The sequence below is a fragment of the Bison bison genome, unplaced genomic scaffold (genome assembly GCF_000754665.1).
Source record: "Bison bison bison isolate TAMUID 2011002044 unplaced genomic scaffold, Bison_UMD1.0 scf7180017864371, whole genome shotgun sequence".
In the NCBI taxonomy this organism is placed as follows: Eukaryota; Metazoa; Chordata; class Mammalia; order Artiodactyla; family Bovidae; genus Bison; species Bison bison.
Genome location: NW_011494943.1, coordinates 13,926,537 through 13,944,785, shown reverse-complemented (window position 1 = coordinate 13,944,785; position 18,249 = coordinate 13,926,537). Strand labels below are relative to the sequence as shown.

Sequence of the window (18,249 nt, the reverse complement as noted above, 5' to 3'; positions counted from 1 at the left end):
TTTAGCTGGATAGAACTGGCACCTAGGCATTTCCTACCAAGGGCTAAGCCCAGAAGATACCTATTAGACACTTCTTTGCATACAAGTCGCCTAAGAACCAGCCATTGGCTTGTTCTTTCTCCCTTGATAGCTTCTTTCCCCATCAACCCACAAATTCCCAATTTGTCAACATTCCCTTGGAAAGAGCTGAGAAAGAGAGAGAGGAAGATACACTTGGAAAGAAGATTGGTTTGTACTTTATTTACAACAGAATGTAAGAAAAAGTAAGTTATTATCAATAATAAATAACTGGGAAAAAAAAACACAAAACGGCTGCAAAATGACATAGGAGGATGGCTTCCTGGCACAGTTAAGATGTGTGAAGATCAACTTCTGTTTGCTTTGCTGTCTATCACACTGTGCATTCCAGAACTTGGTCCTTCAGCTGTGGCAGTGGTGTATCGACCATTTAACTAATCAAGATCCCAGTTCTCGATGTAAACACTAAAATTGACACTTGAAGCTACATGTAAGCAGCACAGGTACAACATCAACTCAAACAGCCCCTCTTGGAGACACACAGAAACTGAGGGGAGACTTGCAACTCGACAGACAGGCTTTTGATTTTAAGCAAAAACACTGAGAGAGGCTTATCCTAAAGCGTTTGTTAACAACAAAATGATAATTAATAACAGCATCTGGAAAGGTCTCAACATATTCACATTCTCTTATTGCACTAACTCCTAAAAAGCTTAAACACTTACATTTCAAATGAAACAGACTGATTGGAAGGTAGAACACAGGAGAACCCAGTATGCATTGCCTCCATAAGCCATTGCTGTGCTCTTCTGTAACCTTTCATTTTCAGCAGGAAAGAATAGTTTTAAGCAGTCTATTTATGATCAGTTGCAGTTGCTGGACAGGTTTTTTTTTTTTAAAGAATTATGGCTCAGATGGCATATTGTCACCCAGCCTACTGAACCAGATGATCAGAAAGAGACTAAAACTATTTAAACAATCCTTCTGTGTTGGGAGTATCTGAATACGCATCACATATGGAGTAAAATTATACTCTGGCCCTTCTGAAAAGTACAACTGTTGTTGACCTATGCAAGCCAGTGCAAGTTGTCTTTGGGCCATGAAGAGGAGCTAAGGTGAGTAGGATTTAAAAGTACACATAAATTCATTAGCCATGAAATTTTCATGGAAAAACGATTTCTCGAGAAGTGTCAGAATCTACTCTTAGGTCACTGTTTATTATACTGTCTTGGAAGAAAACCATATAATAACACTTGGGAGTCCTGTTGTGTTTTTTGAGTCTACATAAGACATGCACAATTGCGCTAGTTAGAGATTTATTTTCACAACCAGAAATGTGGCTAATGCCTTCAAATAAATTAAAGCCATTTTCCCCACACCCAAATGCAAAGCCAAAACAGAAGGGTTTATAAATTAGTTCATGAATAAATGCATATTGTTTCAGTTACAATGTGGTAACTGAAGAAGGTCACGGACTCCTCTGTTGTTATGCTTTTTTCTTTGCTTTGCCTTATTCTAGCTCAAAAGTAGGAAAATGAAAGGTCTTCAGAGCTGACTTCTGACAAAGTTTATGCAGTAAAAACACTGAGGCCTTCTTGTCCTGGAAAAGCACAGCTAAAGCAATGATCTGTTTGACAGCCAATGAAAAGCACAGGGGCATTTTCTAATTTGAAGTCCATCCAAAGTAATGAAATTTATGTTCATCTTGATGGTCTCCACTAACACGAGAGACAAAGATGGGGTGAACATAAATGTTATTCTGTGGATTATTTTAATTTGGCTACTAGAGACTTAAAACTGATGGTGTTGGACTTGCCATACTATATTTATATATATACAGGTATAATACAATTTTGGTGAACAAAGTTGAAGGTTTCCACATTGCAGACAGAGGCACTGAGTTAAGATTCTATTTTTTCCCCAAAACATGCTTAATTAATTCAAGTTTCTGGTTTTTTTCTTCTAAGTTTCCATCATGCAGCCATTTAATTTCCATCCTTATAGGAATTAGTAATGTTCTATATACACATTCATTGCAGGCTTGTACCCCACAAAAAACAAATCCATGTATGAAGACTGTGAAATGACACTTGAAAATCAAGATAGATAAAATATTGAAGCCATTTATGCCTTGTGATGACTGGATTAAATATTCGAAGCAGCTAAAAGAATATTGGCACCCCTCCCCGCTTTGAAAATGCACGCGAACCACATGTAGACAGAAAAACTGAATATACTCTAAGACCACACATATTTGTTGGCTAAGAATCACACTATCTGTGGTAGTTTTGCGAGTAATGTCTGTGGTATTATACTGGCTATAGGAGAAAGAAAATTCACAGTAGGAAACCAGGAATTAGCTTTCTAAAGCATATAGAACTGTTGACTTTGATAGAGGAAGCTACTTTACAAAAATGGAAAATGAGCTATGGCATCGACAGAAAAACTAGGTGCCAGATGTGTTAACAACGTGCTCAAAACAAATCCATTCCATGCGAATATCGTGATCCCACCCCATCCTGATTTCAGCTTGCAAATGTTAAGCAAATACATACGCTGTGCAAGTGTCTTCTGAAAGGAGAATTTTGCTTCCTGAAGCCAGACATTCTTGTTAAGTACTACTGTGTTGAAAGGGAGCCATTGAGAAGTCCAAGAGCTCTGGATAAAAGATCGAGTTTCCCCACAAGCAAAAATCATGCTACCGTACCATGCAAAGAGGGCATCTTACTGTGGCACTATCCTTAGGGAAGAGATGCACTGTTGATCTAAGCTAGTTGCAATGGGTTTCCTTTGAGTTCTGGGTTTATTTATATGTTTATTAAGCTACGTGTCAACCTACAGGTTACGAAATGATCTTGACAACCTGACATACGACTTAGAATGCTTGGTGCTGGGCTCCTGGGGCCAGCACTTGCACCTTGGGAGAGTTTGTAACTTGAAGAACACTACGCAGAGTGCTGGGCACGAGAGAGAGAAGCAGGCAGGGCCCCCTGGCTGAGAGCCTGTGTAAGAGGAAGAGGACGCGCTCCTTGGTCTATGTGGTTTCCTTTGGAATCTGCGTTTGGGGAAAGTCCCTTTCCTGAGGTCGGAGGTTATGGTCAGGAAGGCTAGCTGGGGCCTTGGAGTTGCCCAATTACCTTGTTCTCTTCCACCCTTGGAGGACAAAGGCTAGATTCTGTTTACTCTTCCTTCTGTGTTTAAAGGCAGTGAGGTGCAAAGGTGGCAGGTTTTCTCTTTAGATTAAAAGAGAGTTCTCTTTCTGCCACTTTGGTGAATGATCTTGTCTCCCGTCAACCTTGAGTCTAATCCTGCATTACCAAGACCCTCAGAAAAGAAAGCTGGCCAGAGGGGCATCTTTTATAACTTCTTTTCACTCTATAAATAAGAGTTAGCCGTTCTGCTCACTTTCTCCTTCTACCTAATGGTGTTGACTCAACTTTTGCCATCTTCCTGATATTTGGATTTCAAGTAAGGAACAAGAGAATGACAATCTTTTCTAAGGTCCAGTGATGGTAATGTATTCCAGGGAGGTCCAGATATTATTAAGAATATCCCTGTCCCATTAAAGGGATGGAGACAAGTCTGACAGTGTTAAAGTCCAGGCAGCTTACTCTACCCTGAACTTCTCTGAATAAGCAGAGTCAGTGAATTCTACTCAATTAACTGCAAATTCTGAGAATCTTAACAAATGACGTAAGGCTCGTTGATACCTGTAGGGAAAAAAAAAAAGACATTTGCCTCACCTGGGTCTCTTGGTTCCTAAACCAAACCATTCAATATCAGTCTGTTATGGTCATATTTATCCATGTAATTCTTAAAGATTTCTGAGGCCACAAGGGCACAAAGGGGAAGTTATTAAAAGACTGAAACAAGTGGCATTTTTATTAAATTCTATGAAAGGTATCAATAAGTTATTGTTAATTGCACTTGGAGCCTCTACAAGTTGATAATTAAAATTTCCAAAAAATTTAAAGAGTTAATTAGGCCCCAAATCCTGAGTCAGACTAACCAAAATAGGAATCTTAGTAACTTCTGGTATTCAAGTATTGATAAGGAGCAGTTCAAAATTTAACAATTAGGTGTGTAATGCCTGAGAAAATTTTTGAGAATTCCACGTTTGATGGGAGGAAACTTAACTTCATTATTTTACTGTACCTTGTAACACAGTGGTGTAAAGTTTTCATTTATTTACCCTTGAAGTCCATGCCAACCTCATCAAATGCCCAATAAACAAGGCTTCCTCCCTGGCGACAAGCTGCGGCCACAGATCTCTTCTGTCCTTCGCAAGTCCTGCATTTTACATCTAACGTGACACCCTGTGGCAGACTTAGGCAGTCATATTCTATGTGAAATTACTTAATCACATGCACACTCAAGAGATCAAAGGGACATGTCTGAGTGACAAAGCAGTCTTTTTCTATATCAGAAGATCCTTAAAAACAAATAAGACCCAAAACCGAAAATATAAAACCCCATGAAATATTCATGTGAAGTTACTCTGATTTGGGCCGACATGGCTTATCTGAAGAGTGGATGCCAGGTAAATTCAGGGTGGCTTTTTTCTCAGGGTCTGGAAGTGTGAGAGTTTCTGGGGCAGACTTTTTCCGGGGCCGATCTCTGGGAACTGACAGGAATTCTGGTGCGTCAGTGGACAGAGGAGTGGATGGAGCGCTCGAAGGGGCACTGCGGACTGAAGACGGCAGCAGGGGGATGCTGGAGATAGAAATGGCAGGTGGGAAAACGCCAATTTTCTTGTTGGTGGCTTCCTGAGTGGCTCGTTCAAATTCTCGGACTTCATCCATTGTCATGTCTTAAAGGCAAAAAATAGAAAGAAAAAAAAATGAGCACGTATTTGGAAGAGACACAAATGGATTCATCTCTCTGCCTTTTTAAAGGAGCTATTAGAATCCTATGATTAAGGGGGCTCTCCAGATTATTAGCCCAAATTAGCATTGAAATGCTAAACCCTGAATTTTTCCTTTTTACTGAGGCTGACCTCTGAAACAATATTCCTTTATGAACATCCATCCAAGATTTTCCAAAGCACTTTCAATGAGTACTTTAAGTATTCTGAAGACGAGTTTATCAGGCGAGCACAAAACCACACCAAGCTGTGTGTGTCTGTACATCTGTGTGCTGTGGACAAGGCTGGTATATGGAGCTATTATTAGACCTGGCCATCTTTTCTACAAAAGGAAGGTAATTAAAGCAATCAGTGGCCCCAAATGATACATATTAACAACTACTTTAGATCATGAAAAGACAAGTTTACCTTTACAGGGTAAACAGACAGATGATCAGAATTTCTCAACATGTTATCCTCTTGTTCAATAAATATACTTTTTGCATTCTAGGAGTTACTTGTTTCCTAACTATGCATCCATCCTGAGATCTTTGCAGATGAAAAAACAAGTAAGATGGGACAGCAACAACAAACTTTTCTAATTATCCACAAACCAAGGAAACAAAACAGTTTCTCAAGGAAACATAAGAAGAAAAAGAGCAGAGAAGAAAAAGAGAGCAACACAAAATCAGTGCGAATTTCATTTAAAAGAAAAAAGAACGTTATTTGGCATCCAAGAAATAAATTCAGTGACGCCTTATTTAACAGGCATTGTCAGATGATACAGACTTGCCAAATGTCCGAAATGTTCTTATGTGAGAAAGTTAAAAAAAAATTCTTTCAAAGGCAAAGCCTTCCCTAATGTAAATACATTAAATAATGTATTACACACACTTACTACCAATTAGACATAATATATGGAAAGAATATCACTGTGCTCCAGTACAGTGGTGACTCATTTCTTAGGACTGATTTGCTTTATATAGTGAGGCATTTCTTCTCTCATTCTTAGGCACTCTATTATTACTCTCAGTCTGGCTATCCTTGGTATCCTTTGCCAATTTTGTTACTGGTAACTGGGAAACTAGGTAACTGGTCTTATTAAAAAAGCTCTGAGTGAAGACCGACAAGCTTGTCCTGGTGTAAAAGGTGAAACCTGCTGACCATGGGCTTCTGTACCTGTTTTATCTTCCCAGAGACCCATGTTTTCACTTGTGTCCTTTCCCATGAACTTAGCTGGTGAGCTTTCATTGGATGACACTACATAAACCAGTATGAAGCATGCAGGCACTTTGGAAATATTAACTATGGAGTGAATATTCATAACATAGTATTAGTCATTAAGATAAATGACCTATAGTCATATCATAACATAAAGCAAACCAGAAATGTGTTTAAAAAAATCCTTAAGAGTATTTATTGGGAACAATTATTAAAATCTTCTGGAAGGGAAAAGTTTTTACAAAGGAAATTAAAAAATTATGCCCATGTTGATAGAATATAAAATTCAGAATATAGCAAGAACTGTACCTGTAAACTTACCACTTAGAACACTAAGGCTACTAGATAAGCTAAGAAATAAGATTAAGTTCTTTAAAGAGAGGTATTTCAAAATAAAACTGAGACTCAGCAAAGTTTCAGTGAATTTCAGCAAAGTTTATCTTTGAAAAATCAGGTTTTCTTTACAAGTGGCTGAATGGTGCGCTACTCCACACATCCAGCAGGGGGCAGAAATCCCCCAAAGTACAGAATTTTGATTCTACACTCCTGTTCAGTCTCTTAGAAGTTCTCTCCCTTGAAAAGTGTTGAAACTGCTCAGTTGAAAAGGAGACTGTTATTTCCTTATTGCTGGGGCCATGGATGTTCATTTTGCCCAGTTTCAATATAGTTTGTCTCTGCTCAGAAAGTACATCTAAATTTATTGAGCACCCATGTAATTTTGTGATGGACAGCAGCCTCTTGATTTCAACTTTTTCATTATGATAGAGAAGAAAAATATGGAAAAATCAATGACCCTTCCCAATTTAATGGAATTTCAAAGAATAAGGCAAGTGTGGTATGCATTTAAAGATAACCACATTGTGTAACTTCTGAGGAGACGGGCATTTCTGACACTGAAGTTATGGGAAGGGCTCTGAGTTGCAGCCAGAGAATGCACGGGCTTTCCCGTGGGGAGACCCATTCCAGGTATCACCATCTAAACGGTAAACTGACTTTCCAACAGTAATAATCAGAGTAAAATGGAAAGAAAACCAAACTAAGAGTCTTAAGCTGTAAGCTGTAAAAACTTAGGCTGAGGAAAGCGCTGTGTAGTATCCTTCGCTACGTGGCATCTTCCCCCTTCCTCTGGTTTCCTTTGTCATGCTTATATAGGGAGCAGCTTTCAGACAGTGGCTGAGAGGGGACAGGTATCAACATTCCTGAAGAAAAGGTAACCGAGAGTGATGGAAATTTAAGGACGGTTTCCTTACGAGCACTTCTAACTTTAGAACGGGGACAGAGAAAGGGGGAAGCCCTATAGGAACTGGCCAGCGTCTCCAGAGGAACACTTCAGTTAAGTCTGATCCAAACAGCTTCTGCAAATCCAATCACGGCATGCAAGAAGAGTTAGGGCCATTTCAGCCTCAAGGGCTGCCACATGCAGCCAGAAGCAGCACATAATGCCTGACAGGGCACACTCCCAAGACATGCTCTCAGTTCACTCGACATTTCCAAGGTGCAGCCAGAGGTCTTCACAAATCTAGAGCATTCACAACAAGAGCCAGCTCTCAATTTTCTGAAACTACCCTGTCAATTTCTTACATAGCTGATATGCATTATTCTGGGGCTGACAGACAAGCGGGCTCAAGCTGGCACCCAAAGAGACCACAGCTCTGGCCAAAGATACATGAAAATGACTCGGTGATTACATTTTCTTTGTTATCTGTAATTCTTCCTCATAAGCGTGGTTGACTGATGGAACTATATTTAAGATGCTGGCATGTAGACAGCACACTGTCGGCTCCCAGTCACCAACGTGCCATTAAATACCCTTGGGCTCTCCGAGGCTTAGGCCCCAGCTGGACCTAGCTCACCCCACCTCACTGCTCATCCAGTGTGTATGCGTGGGCAGCAGCCCCATCTGGACAGGAACCTAAGTAAAAAGGAACCAAGGGTAAGACAGCCATAAAGAGCCGTGGAAAGCATTTCAAAGCAAATGCAAAGAAACTGAAAATACCAGATGAGCCAATAGCCCTCCCTGAAATGAAGGACTGAACGTTAACTACGTCTTTAAAAGTTACTGGCACTGATGTTCTAGCTTTCGTGTGACATCCGTTTCTAGCCCTCTGTTCTTCTGTGGTGCAGGCCACAAAATGTTTCCATTCTCTATACTCTTGGTTTTATGACCAAGACAACGTAACCTCTGAGTCAAGCGGCTTTAAAGAATAGAAATGTCTGGAAGCAAGAGGTAACATCGTCCAGTTAAGACCCAGCTCAGGTTCTTCGCCGACAGCCTCTGGGCTACAACGCTTTTTTGTGGAAGTTTGAGAACTGATGCGTTTGAAGTCATTTCAAAGATCGGTTTATGGGTACGTTTGGTAAAGAGTGGGCAACATGTTTTAAAAATTCTACATACACTTGTTTGGGCCTGGCTCTCTATGTCATCCACAGTGGAGGAATGCTGATTGCAAACTTTTATGTTGGTTTGTTCATGCATGTTTTTCTCGTATTCCCGAACATCATCCATTGTCATATCTGAAAGAAGGTCAAGACGTTGGCAACTTCCGTTATTAAAGGTGAACTTTCAATGGGGGAGACTTTAGGGGACGATGGCAGCTTAGCAGAAGCCAAAGAGAGGAGTAAAAAAGCGGGGAACTCACTAACTTTATGAAGAGTTAATCATAAAGTTAGCTAAACCAGCCAAAGGCGGAGTGAATACAAGGGAGTTAAGTCAAAACAGTCTTAGAGCTGAGAAGAATGGAGATTATTTAGGGGTGATTCTTGTACAGTGAGTTAGGTGGGTAGGAAGTATTAGCTAGGGTTACAGCCTGAGATCTCCTAAAAGCATGGTTAGAAGATCCCTGTAAGGGACAGGGTCAAGCTTGTGTGGTTTAATACTTACCTTTCATATACCTTTCAAAATAGATCTGGAGATTCTTTACAGCAATGCGTTCAACAACAGAAAGGACACTTTCATTGCTATTGTAAGAGACATGGCATTAAGGGCAGAGAAACGATGCCCACTGCTCCTGGTGAGATTTGGGTGCAGTGCTCACACGGAGATGTATTTTTGCACAGAACACATGGTGCCAGAGAGTGCACGTCTACCCCGAACTTCAAGTCTAGCCTAACAGCATGAAATGGGCTGCCACTACTCCCACCCACACAGTTCTATCAATAAAACGGCACATGACATTACGACTTTTGGGCCTGATTCTGCAGAGTTTTCAGGATTTCAGAATAATAATTTCTTAAATCCTGTGGTTCTAAACAGGGGACAGTTCTGGTGGTCACGACAAAGGTGGAGGTGCTACTGGCACGTGGCCGGGAGGTGCCAGGGATGTGGTAGCACAGGCCTCCTCCCTCCCCGACAAAGAATTATCTGGCCCAGAATGTCCGTGGTGCCGAGAAGGTTGAGAAACCTTGTCTAAATCCAAGGGATAAAAAACTTCAACAAAGAACCTGTTATCTTCGGTATGTGCAATGCATAAAAATAATAATTAGTCTCACTTTAAATGTTTCTGTTGCTTTATCCTGCACTCCCCACTCCACTCCTTGGAAATTTTACAACAATTCATTAGCAGTTTCCCCAGATGGGGATTCCTCTGCCACTCTCCTGGCGGAATTTAACTTCATGCCTCTTTACAATGAATGGTACACGCTCAACAATAGGTTAATCAAGCTACCACCTTGATCACTAATTAGCTTGGTGGGGATTTAGAGCGAGTATTTACAGCTGGAATTTTTCCCTTAGTATTTTCTGCATCATGTGGTCTGCTGTCTTTTTATATCAGCCCTTGTGTGTCACGTGAGAGTCTCTTCAATTCCAAAGGGCAGACTTGCGAGAAGTTTATGAATTAATTCAGTGTGGTCTGGGGCCAAGACGGAGGGCAGCTCTAAATCCAGACCTGGGTGATATTATTTAGATGGTGACACCCCCACACCCTGAAACCGTTAATCAAAAATGCCATCCATAAGCAATGTAGGTATCAAGAATGCTAAGCAACAGTCTGGCCAAGCGCAGAGCATGCTTTTCTTTTAGAAAATCAAGGTAACTGCAAAGCAGTAAAGAGATGCTGCTTTGTGAATAGAACAAAACATCTTTGTTAACAATAGTAACATCCTTTCAATACAACCACTTTAATTTCAATGCCCGGTTATCAAAAGTTCTTAAACCCAAATATACCTGGAATGAATACTGAGATCATTTTAAATTAAGAGTTTAAAATTAAAGAAATTTCTTTATACATACGTTCATTAGACACTTTATTTCCCCCCTCACTGGCATGCTAGTGATTTTAAAAACAAAAACAAAGGAGGCTTCATTTCTTTGTTCTAGTGAATCTCAACGGAAATCATTCTTTACCTTTAATTAGCTCAATGTTAACAGGGGCTTAAACTGTGTGACTAGGGACTTTCAAAGATTTTTATGGATGTGAAGAAAGATTTAATAATGAAGATACTCATTATTAGCTTGTTCATAATAGTGAAAAATTGAAAACAACTCTGGGGCCTGATAGTATTATGCAGCAATTAAAAATGATGCATAAGAATATTGAACACTATAAAGAAATGGCTTTGGTATATTGTTAAATAAAATATTGGAGGTAAAAGAAATCATTTTTGCCAGAAAAAAAACAAAAGGATACACTTCTAAATGTTAACAGTGATTGTTTTGAGGAGTTGAAATTTTAATTTTCTCCTTTTGCTTATCTATATTTTCTAAATTTTCTACATCAAATCTGAATTATTTCTCTAAGAAAGAAAGAGTGTTAAAGAAAAAAAAAGGAAAGAGAATGCTATTTCAAAATCAATTATTTGGGGTCCTTAGAAGATGGATACCATCAATTTGCACTTGTATAAGAAGATACACTTTAGAAAAGAGTATTTGCCGATTTTAGAATCATGATCCCCCCCTTTTTAAAATGAAGAGTTTAGAAACAGTAGCAGAAAACTTCATCTTAAAGAAAAAAAATCTCTCAATTAGACCACATAATAATGAACATTTCTAGGGAGTTTCCTGGTGATCTACTGGTTAGGATTCAGTGTTTTCACTGCCATGAACAGACAAAAAACAGAAAAAAGAATGAACCTTCTAGTACAGGGTGTTCTCTAAAAGATAATGATAATTTGGTCCCAGCCAATGCTGAAGGAAAATGTTTGTCTAAATCGTGAACTATCCTCTCATACCATGCATGCTTATGGAAATGATGTCAATATTCCTCAATAATTTATGGAAAGCCAAATCAAGTGAAAATGTTCTTATTCAGGTTATCTGATAGAATGCACTACATCTTGCTTCAGCAAAGTGTATTACCTTGAAATCTATAAATGAGTCAATTTTTTAGTAAATTCAATTACACATGCCCGATGATGGATTATACTTTTGGAGTTGATTCATCTTCATTACTAATTGATTTTCAAGGATCAGAGCGACTTCTCACAGTTTAGGTTCAGATCTCTTTGTCCCCAGCAAAACAGTGCTTATGTATATCAGATAAACTCTTAAAGGAATCCTATGTCAATTATTTTGCAAATAACTGAATTTAATTATCCCTTAATTTACAGATCTGAAAGGTCATATTTACTTTTTTCATGTAGAGTTTCTTAAATGAAGTCTTCTTAAACATGTAATACTGGCCTAATGGCCTGATTTAAGACTACTGGACCTAGTTCCAAAGTTCTTCTGATAAGGAAGCTGTATCCCAGTATCTTTGACACTTGGCCATTAGAGGGTGACTGATCATCTGGCGGCATAAATATTCTCTTTGTTTCAAGACTTCCTGTCTTTGTCCTCTTGCAAGATCGTTTCTGTCCTTCTTTTTCTCACCCTCTTTCAGGTGAGAGAATAAGCAGACCCCAGTCTTCTATTCCAGCATGTGAAAGTGAAAGTGAAGTCGCTCAGCCATGTCCGACTCTTTGCGACCCCGTGGACTGTAGCTCACCAGGCTCCTCCGTCCATGGGATTCTCCAGGCAAGAGTACTGGAGTGGGTTGTGACAGTCACACTAAATTGGCCTGGGTAGAACCCTCTCCTCTACCACCAGCCCAGCTTTATTATAGAAGCTCTGGACTCAGAGGATTTGTTAAGAAGCTCCTTCAATTTCTTAAACCATGAACTAAGCAAAATATACCTCTGTATGAGTCTTGGTCTGCTTCAACTATTTTCTGTTTTGTTATAAAATGTGGATTTCAATTATTATTTACTTACTGAATCACTCAACTAATGTGTGAATTATATTCCATAGAAATAATTCAAATAGTACTGGATTATATAGAGAAAAGAGTTTGATCTCTTTTAACTTCCTGTTTCCTATTCCTTCTGGATATAACCACTGACAGGTTTTTTCCTATGAATTTGCATGTGTTACACATGCACATTACACACACACATACAGTCTCATTTATTTTCACATTTATGGAATCATACTATAGTCTACTATATGATACAAGTTGATCTGGCTCACTTTTTCCACTAATGGAAAATGAACATATTTCCATACCAGTACATACAGAACTACCTCATTCTTTTTAACACACAATACTTATCATATGAGTGGTATCATAATTTACTTGACCATATTTCTGTTGAAGGACATTTACATGGAGACTAGATTTTAGCTCTTATCAGCAACACTACACTGAATAGCTTTGTATTTATATTCAGGAACATGTATGTGCATTCCTTAAGAATGCGTATCTAGAGCTGGGATTACTGGGCCACAGATTATTTATATTTCCCATCATCAGTTTTTATGGAAACTGTTAGTGTGTTCTCCCACCTATACAAAAATGGATTATTATCGCTCGTTTTAAATTTTGCTATCAGATGGTCAAATGTCATATCTTCTTGCTATTTTCATTTCTTGTGATTAGTAGAGAAGACACTGGTTATTTGCATTTCTTCTTCCATGGTTTACCTATTCAGGTTGTTTACCTTTTTTCTAGTGAGTGCTGGATTTTTGATTTATAGGACCTCTCTGTATATTGTGGATATTAGTCCTCCGTTGGCTACATATATCACAAATAGCTTCTCTTAATCGTTCAGCTTTGTTTATGGTGGCAATTTTCTTTCAATCATTTTATTAAAGATTTCACTGGAAGTGGAGGCAAGATTGTATATCTGAAAGGCCTTTAGGGTAGAAGTCAGCTGAATGTACAGAGATGCTCCAAATGCCACCAAACAAAATGTCTGCAGTCAGAAATTTTCCTTCATTATACAGTTTTAATAGAGAGTCAGATTCATGTTGATGTATGGCAAAACCAATACAATACTGTAAAGTAATTAACCTCCAATTAAAATAAATATATATTTTAAAAAATTAAAAAAAATTATATAACTTTCAAAAAAAGAGTCATATAGCTTAATTCAATGACCTAGCCAATGGCATATTATATTTTATTTCCTTCTACAAATATTTTCTCTCCATTTCCAGGCCTGTCAGCCTAAACAGAAGTAACTTTTTCTTTTGTTGGTGTTCTAGTCAAAATGGAAGTCTTAAACAAGTGGCTGGGTTAGAGGAAGCTCCAGCAATCAAGAATTATGTCTGATACCCCTTTGACTTCAACAAAATGGTGGCCCATCCTTTGGGAAGCGCTTTTTTTTTTTTAAAAAGGCTATAAATTCAACAGGTGCTTATTACAAACAATTTACTTTTTTTTTTTCCTGTAGTGAAAGTAGCTAATCCTCAAGGCTTGGTGTATACCCTTTCCTTGTAATTCAGATCACAAGATCTAGAATTGTAATCTACAGTTATGATTTTTCTGCAGTTCTTAATCTGGGGAGGTGGAGAGCAGAGTCACAGATCCCTTTGAAAATGTGATGGAGTACAACGGGTTCTTTCCAGAAAAATGAATGTAAGCAGATACACATAAAATGCTGCCTAAGAGACATGGGACTTAAATTCATGATTCAGGAAACCTGCAACCATTAAAAAACGCTGGCTTGGTGAAATCAACCAGCTAATGCTAGCCTTTGAGTCAGCTTCTTTCTCCAACTTCAGCTTGATTCTTTCACTGTTAGATTGCTCTTGGGACTCCAGAATGATCTCTAAGTCATTTTTGTGAGGGAGTTTCATCTGTACTAGCCAGAACAACCCCCTATTTTTTGGGAGGGTCAGGATTCATGAAATTCCACTCAATCACAGCCTCCCTTGGGCAACCCTCTGTGTTCCTCTCAAAATACTGTCAGATTTGTGAAGCAAAACCAAGCTTTGGTGAAGCTGGGCTGCCTATTTTTATTCACCTCTTCTTTTACCCCATCTTCTAAAATACGCAGTTGTTTTTTTCTGATCAATCAAGACCAATCAAGGCTTTGAAAACCAAACCCAACTACTCCAACAGTAGAGACGGTTGTACTTTAGGACAAACAAGAGCAGAATAAAATCTGTTTAGGGAAATAGTTATTGGGACAGTCAAATGCTAAAATTCAGGAAGGATACAAAATTAATGCTTGGGCAAGAAATGATTACTGTCATTTATAGTGTCCTTTTTAAAAAAACAAAACAAAATACAACTCAGTTAAGCACATGCACTGGAGAAGGAAATGGCAACCCACTCCAGTATTCTTGCCTGGAGAATCCCAGGGACGGGGGAGCCTGGTGGGCTGCCGTCTATGGGGTCACACAGAGTCGACACGACTGAAGCGACTTAGCAGCAGCAGCAGCAAGCACTGGAGGTGGTGAGTCTAATTAGGGAGAAAGACATCATACAGGGCTGCCAGTGTATAAAGATATACAGTTTGGGCACTGTAGGAGCACAGCCCAGGGTCAACAGAACTAAAATTCAGCGCTCAGCCGACAGCACCTGCTGAATCTGCTTGGAAGGGGTGCCTTTTTGTAAGGTTTACAAGGCACCAGAGTTTAGCAGTTGGCCCTGAAGACATCTACCATTTTCTAGTCTAATTAAATTTGGACTGAATTAATTAAACTGTCCTTTCAATCTGATTTAAAGTTGTTCTTAAAACTTTTGGGACTTCCCTGGCGGTCCAGCGGTTAAGACTCTGCGTTTCCAATGCAGGGGGCTCGGGCTCAATGCCTGATTGGAGAACTAGTGCTGTGGCCAAAAAATGAAAACAAAAACCAAAAACCGAAAAACAAAAAAACCTTTAGGATTCACCTGGAGGGCTTGTTAAAACACAAGGGGGTGTGCCAGGCTACACCTCCAGAATATCTGATTCAGCAGGTTTGGGGTGGAGTCTGATAATCTGAAACAAGTACCCCAGGGATGCTGACGTTGCAGGCCCAGGACCTCACTGGGAGAGTAAGTGCCATAAGCTATAGGAAAGGGTTTCTTTACTTTGAAGCCTTTCCATGTTTACTAGTGAAAGCCTCACTGAGCCTGTATAGACCAAAGAAAAATAAACAACTTCAGGTACCCAAAACTGAAGGGCTGTGCTGGTGGGCGATGACACACCCGTTTACCTGAAAGGCTTGCAGTACACAGCATTACCTTGAATAAGGAAGAGGTTGTGGGCAGGGTTCTTAGCATTTAGTTGATTGAGTATCTGCATCTGTGTAATGAAGAAGCTACCACTTTCCTGGCAAGCCGCTCAGCTGGGGACAAGGATGCCAGTAATTTACATGAAATTGATGGGGTAGGTCTCAGACCCTTTGCGGAGTGAAAAGGCTGCTTGTTTTGGTTGGGGCTAGGACTGTATATACAGCGGGTGGAGGCCTTCTCCGGGGAGTACACGGCGCCCTGATGATCTACGTCCACTAAACCACATGCTGTTTTTCTGCACTCAGATACAGAAAGGGCTTTTTGTCAGTAGGCTCCTTGAGTTAATTCCTGTCTCCACCTCTCCATCTTAAGTAGGTGTTCTCTTTTTAAAGGCCTTCCTTTGATGCGTTATTCTAGCTCTGGGCCCTTGTAATAGTCTGAGATTTTTTTTTTTTTTGGACTAAAAGTCTTTAAGTCTCTTGGTTGCTGAGGGCTTGGTTGAGATGGAAAAAAAATCGGCCCTTGTCCTCTGCACCCCAGCTGTTCCTTTACTAGAGGCCTGCCCACATTTTCTTGTCCTTTATCCTGCCTCTACTCAGACTCTCTTTTCTGGTCAATAGGCTTGCAGTGTTTTGTCTTCTTGGTTAGGGTGCAGCTACCCTTTTCCATGCTGCCTTTTCCTCGAAGGCCTCATGGTATTCCAGAGAAATCTACTACGTTGTCCTGTCTCCTGGTCTTCAAGATGGTCGAGGTTTGGCTCTTCAGGCTTCAGTTCACTGACCAAACTTCTCACCAGTTTGAGCCTATTATTCTTTGACTATCCTTTTGAAATTCCCTTAGGACGCCAAGAGCGTGGACGAGTGCAAGTTGGGGGAGACCAGCAGTTGTTAACCTTTGGGGTGTCTCTAAGAATCTGTGAAAAGCTCCCCAGAAAAAACAACCAGAAAGATCTGTTTAGTGATCTGGGGAAGTAATCACGGGAGACTCTCCCTCCTCCCATCTCACAACAGACAACCACAAAGAAGTGCTGGGGAGACTTGCGACAGTGTGGCCAGTCGGTGTAGAGCTGCCTGTGAACAGCATCCCGGGTCCTGGGGAGGTGTGATTATTGTTCTCTGGTTGCTGAGTCGTGTCCAGCTCTTTGTGACCCTATGGACTGTAGCCCGCCAGGCTCCTCTGTCCATAGGATTTCCAAGGAAGAATACTGGAGGGGGTTGCCGTTTCCTTCTCCAGGGGATCTTTCCAACCCAGGAATCGAACCCAAAGTCTCCTGGATTGGCAGGTGGATTCTTTACCACTGAGTCACTAGGGAAGCCCAGAGACATGTGATTAAGAGAAAGCAAATGGTGATCTTTCAAAAGCATCTCTTCTAGAGGTCTGCATTTGGGCAAGCCAAGGAAGAGGCAAAGATGTATTTGCTTTTCAGCAAATCTGGGAAAACTGTGCAAAAAAAGAAAAAAAAAAAAAAAAAAAGCACACCCATAGCCTACAAAACCCTATTTTGAAAAATATGGTTCAGAAACAGCTAACGGTCACTGTCTTTGTCTGTTCAGTCCACTGTAACTTTTCACTTTAAATTTGATGCCTTCAGCTAAGAAGAGAGAGGGCATTGGTGAAACAATGATACAAAGGCACCAAAATGCAATCGAGGTTATGCTGAGAACAAATTCAATGTGACTTAGGAAAAGGCCAAAGAGAAGAGCATTTTCATTAGGCAATCAGATCTGACCCAAGTCACCAACTGGGTGTGTTTGTTTCTTTTTATAGTCAAGGACTCAAGCCTCTGATGACTGATTCTGGGAATGTAGGGGATTCACGTGGACAAAATGATAGCACTGCAGATATGGAAAATGTGGTTCATCCATCATGGGATGAAACAAACCTTGTTTCTTTTCACTTACTGGAAATATACAGAACAGGTTTAATTCTTCTCAACTCATTTTTTAAAAAGCTAGAACAACAGTCTCAGTTAGAATTAAGGGGTCACCAATTTCTTTGCCCTTGAATCCCTGCAGAGTCCTTATATTTTTGGTGAGGGAGTGTTTCAAAGGACTCAAGTCAAAGGACTGCTTTCACCTGATATGGTGCTTAATGACAAGATCAAGGCAGCATTGATCTTGAGGTCTGGGATAAATTAGAGGGGTTTGAAGCCAATCCAACAGAGGATCATAGAACCCTGCACTATCAAGCATGCAGGCATCAAACATATTGAGGTCCTACTTAGTCAATAATTAAGTGCTGTGGTTATTTTATACCAAGCTTCTATCATTACATTCTTCTTCATTATGTCCCACGGACAATGCTATTTTCAATACAGGAAGCAATAGCTCTGCCTTTGTTGTTGAATTTCTAGGTAGCAGTTGAAGCCAGATGGACTGAAAGTCCAAGCCAATGTGTTATGAAGTTGTTCTATAACTGATTTTGTGGGAGTTGACTTACCATACCACTCATCAACCCAAGCAAAAGCCTGTCTATGTCCAATCAGAAGAATATCTCGAACCACCTAAAAAAGCAAAAGAAGGAAGTTGACAGAATACCAGGTTTGATTAAAACGATCTGGAAAAGGAATGGTTTCCAATTCTAGGAAACCTGACAGTTACAAATTTCTGCATCCCTCTGTCCATATGGGATGACAATTAGAGGAAGACATACTTACTCTCAGCCCTTTCCCATGGTGTACACATACACTTGCTGTAAATTAATCTCTTTATCTTATTTGAAAGTTGGGCTGGAAGCTGTTCAAAATAA

General features: G+C 39.9%; 1 protein-coding gene across 2 annotated transcripts in view; it reads right to left on the bottom strand.

Annotated features, from left to right (window-relative positions):
• Window positions 1–213: 213 nt before the first annotated feature.
• PITPNC1 (phosphatidylinositol transfer protein, cytoplasmic 1) overlaps window positions 214–18,249 on the bottom strand; it is a 270,267-nt gene continuing 252,231 nt past the window's right edge. Inside the window, exons 8-10 of one of the 2 annotated variants that reach the window (XM_010856400.1) lie at window positions 17,941–18,004; window positions 8,478–8,596; window positions 214–4,828 (exon numbers count right to left, since the gene is read on the bottom strand). In XM_010856400.1, the coding sequence (XP_010854702.1) occupies window positions 4,823–4,828; window positions 8,478–8,596; window positions 17,941–18,004 (189 nt within the window). In that variant the 3' untranslated portion in view covers window positions 214–4,822. Of the gene's footprint in view, window positions 4,829–8,477; window positions 8,597–16,771; window positions 18,005–18,249 lie in introns of those variants that run through there. The other variant, XM_010856399.1, reaches the window with a different exon arrangement.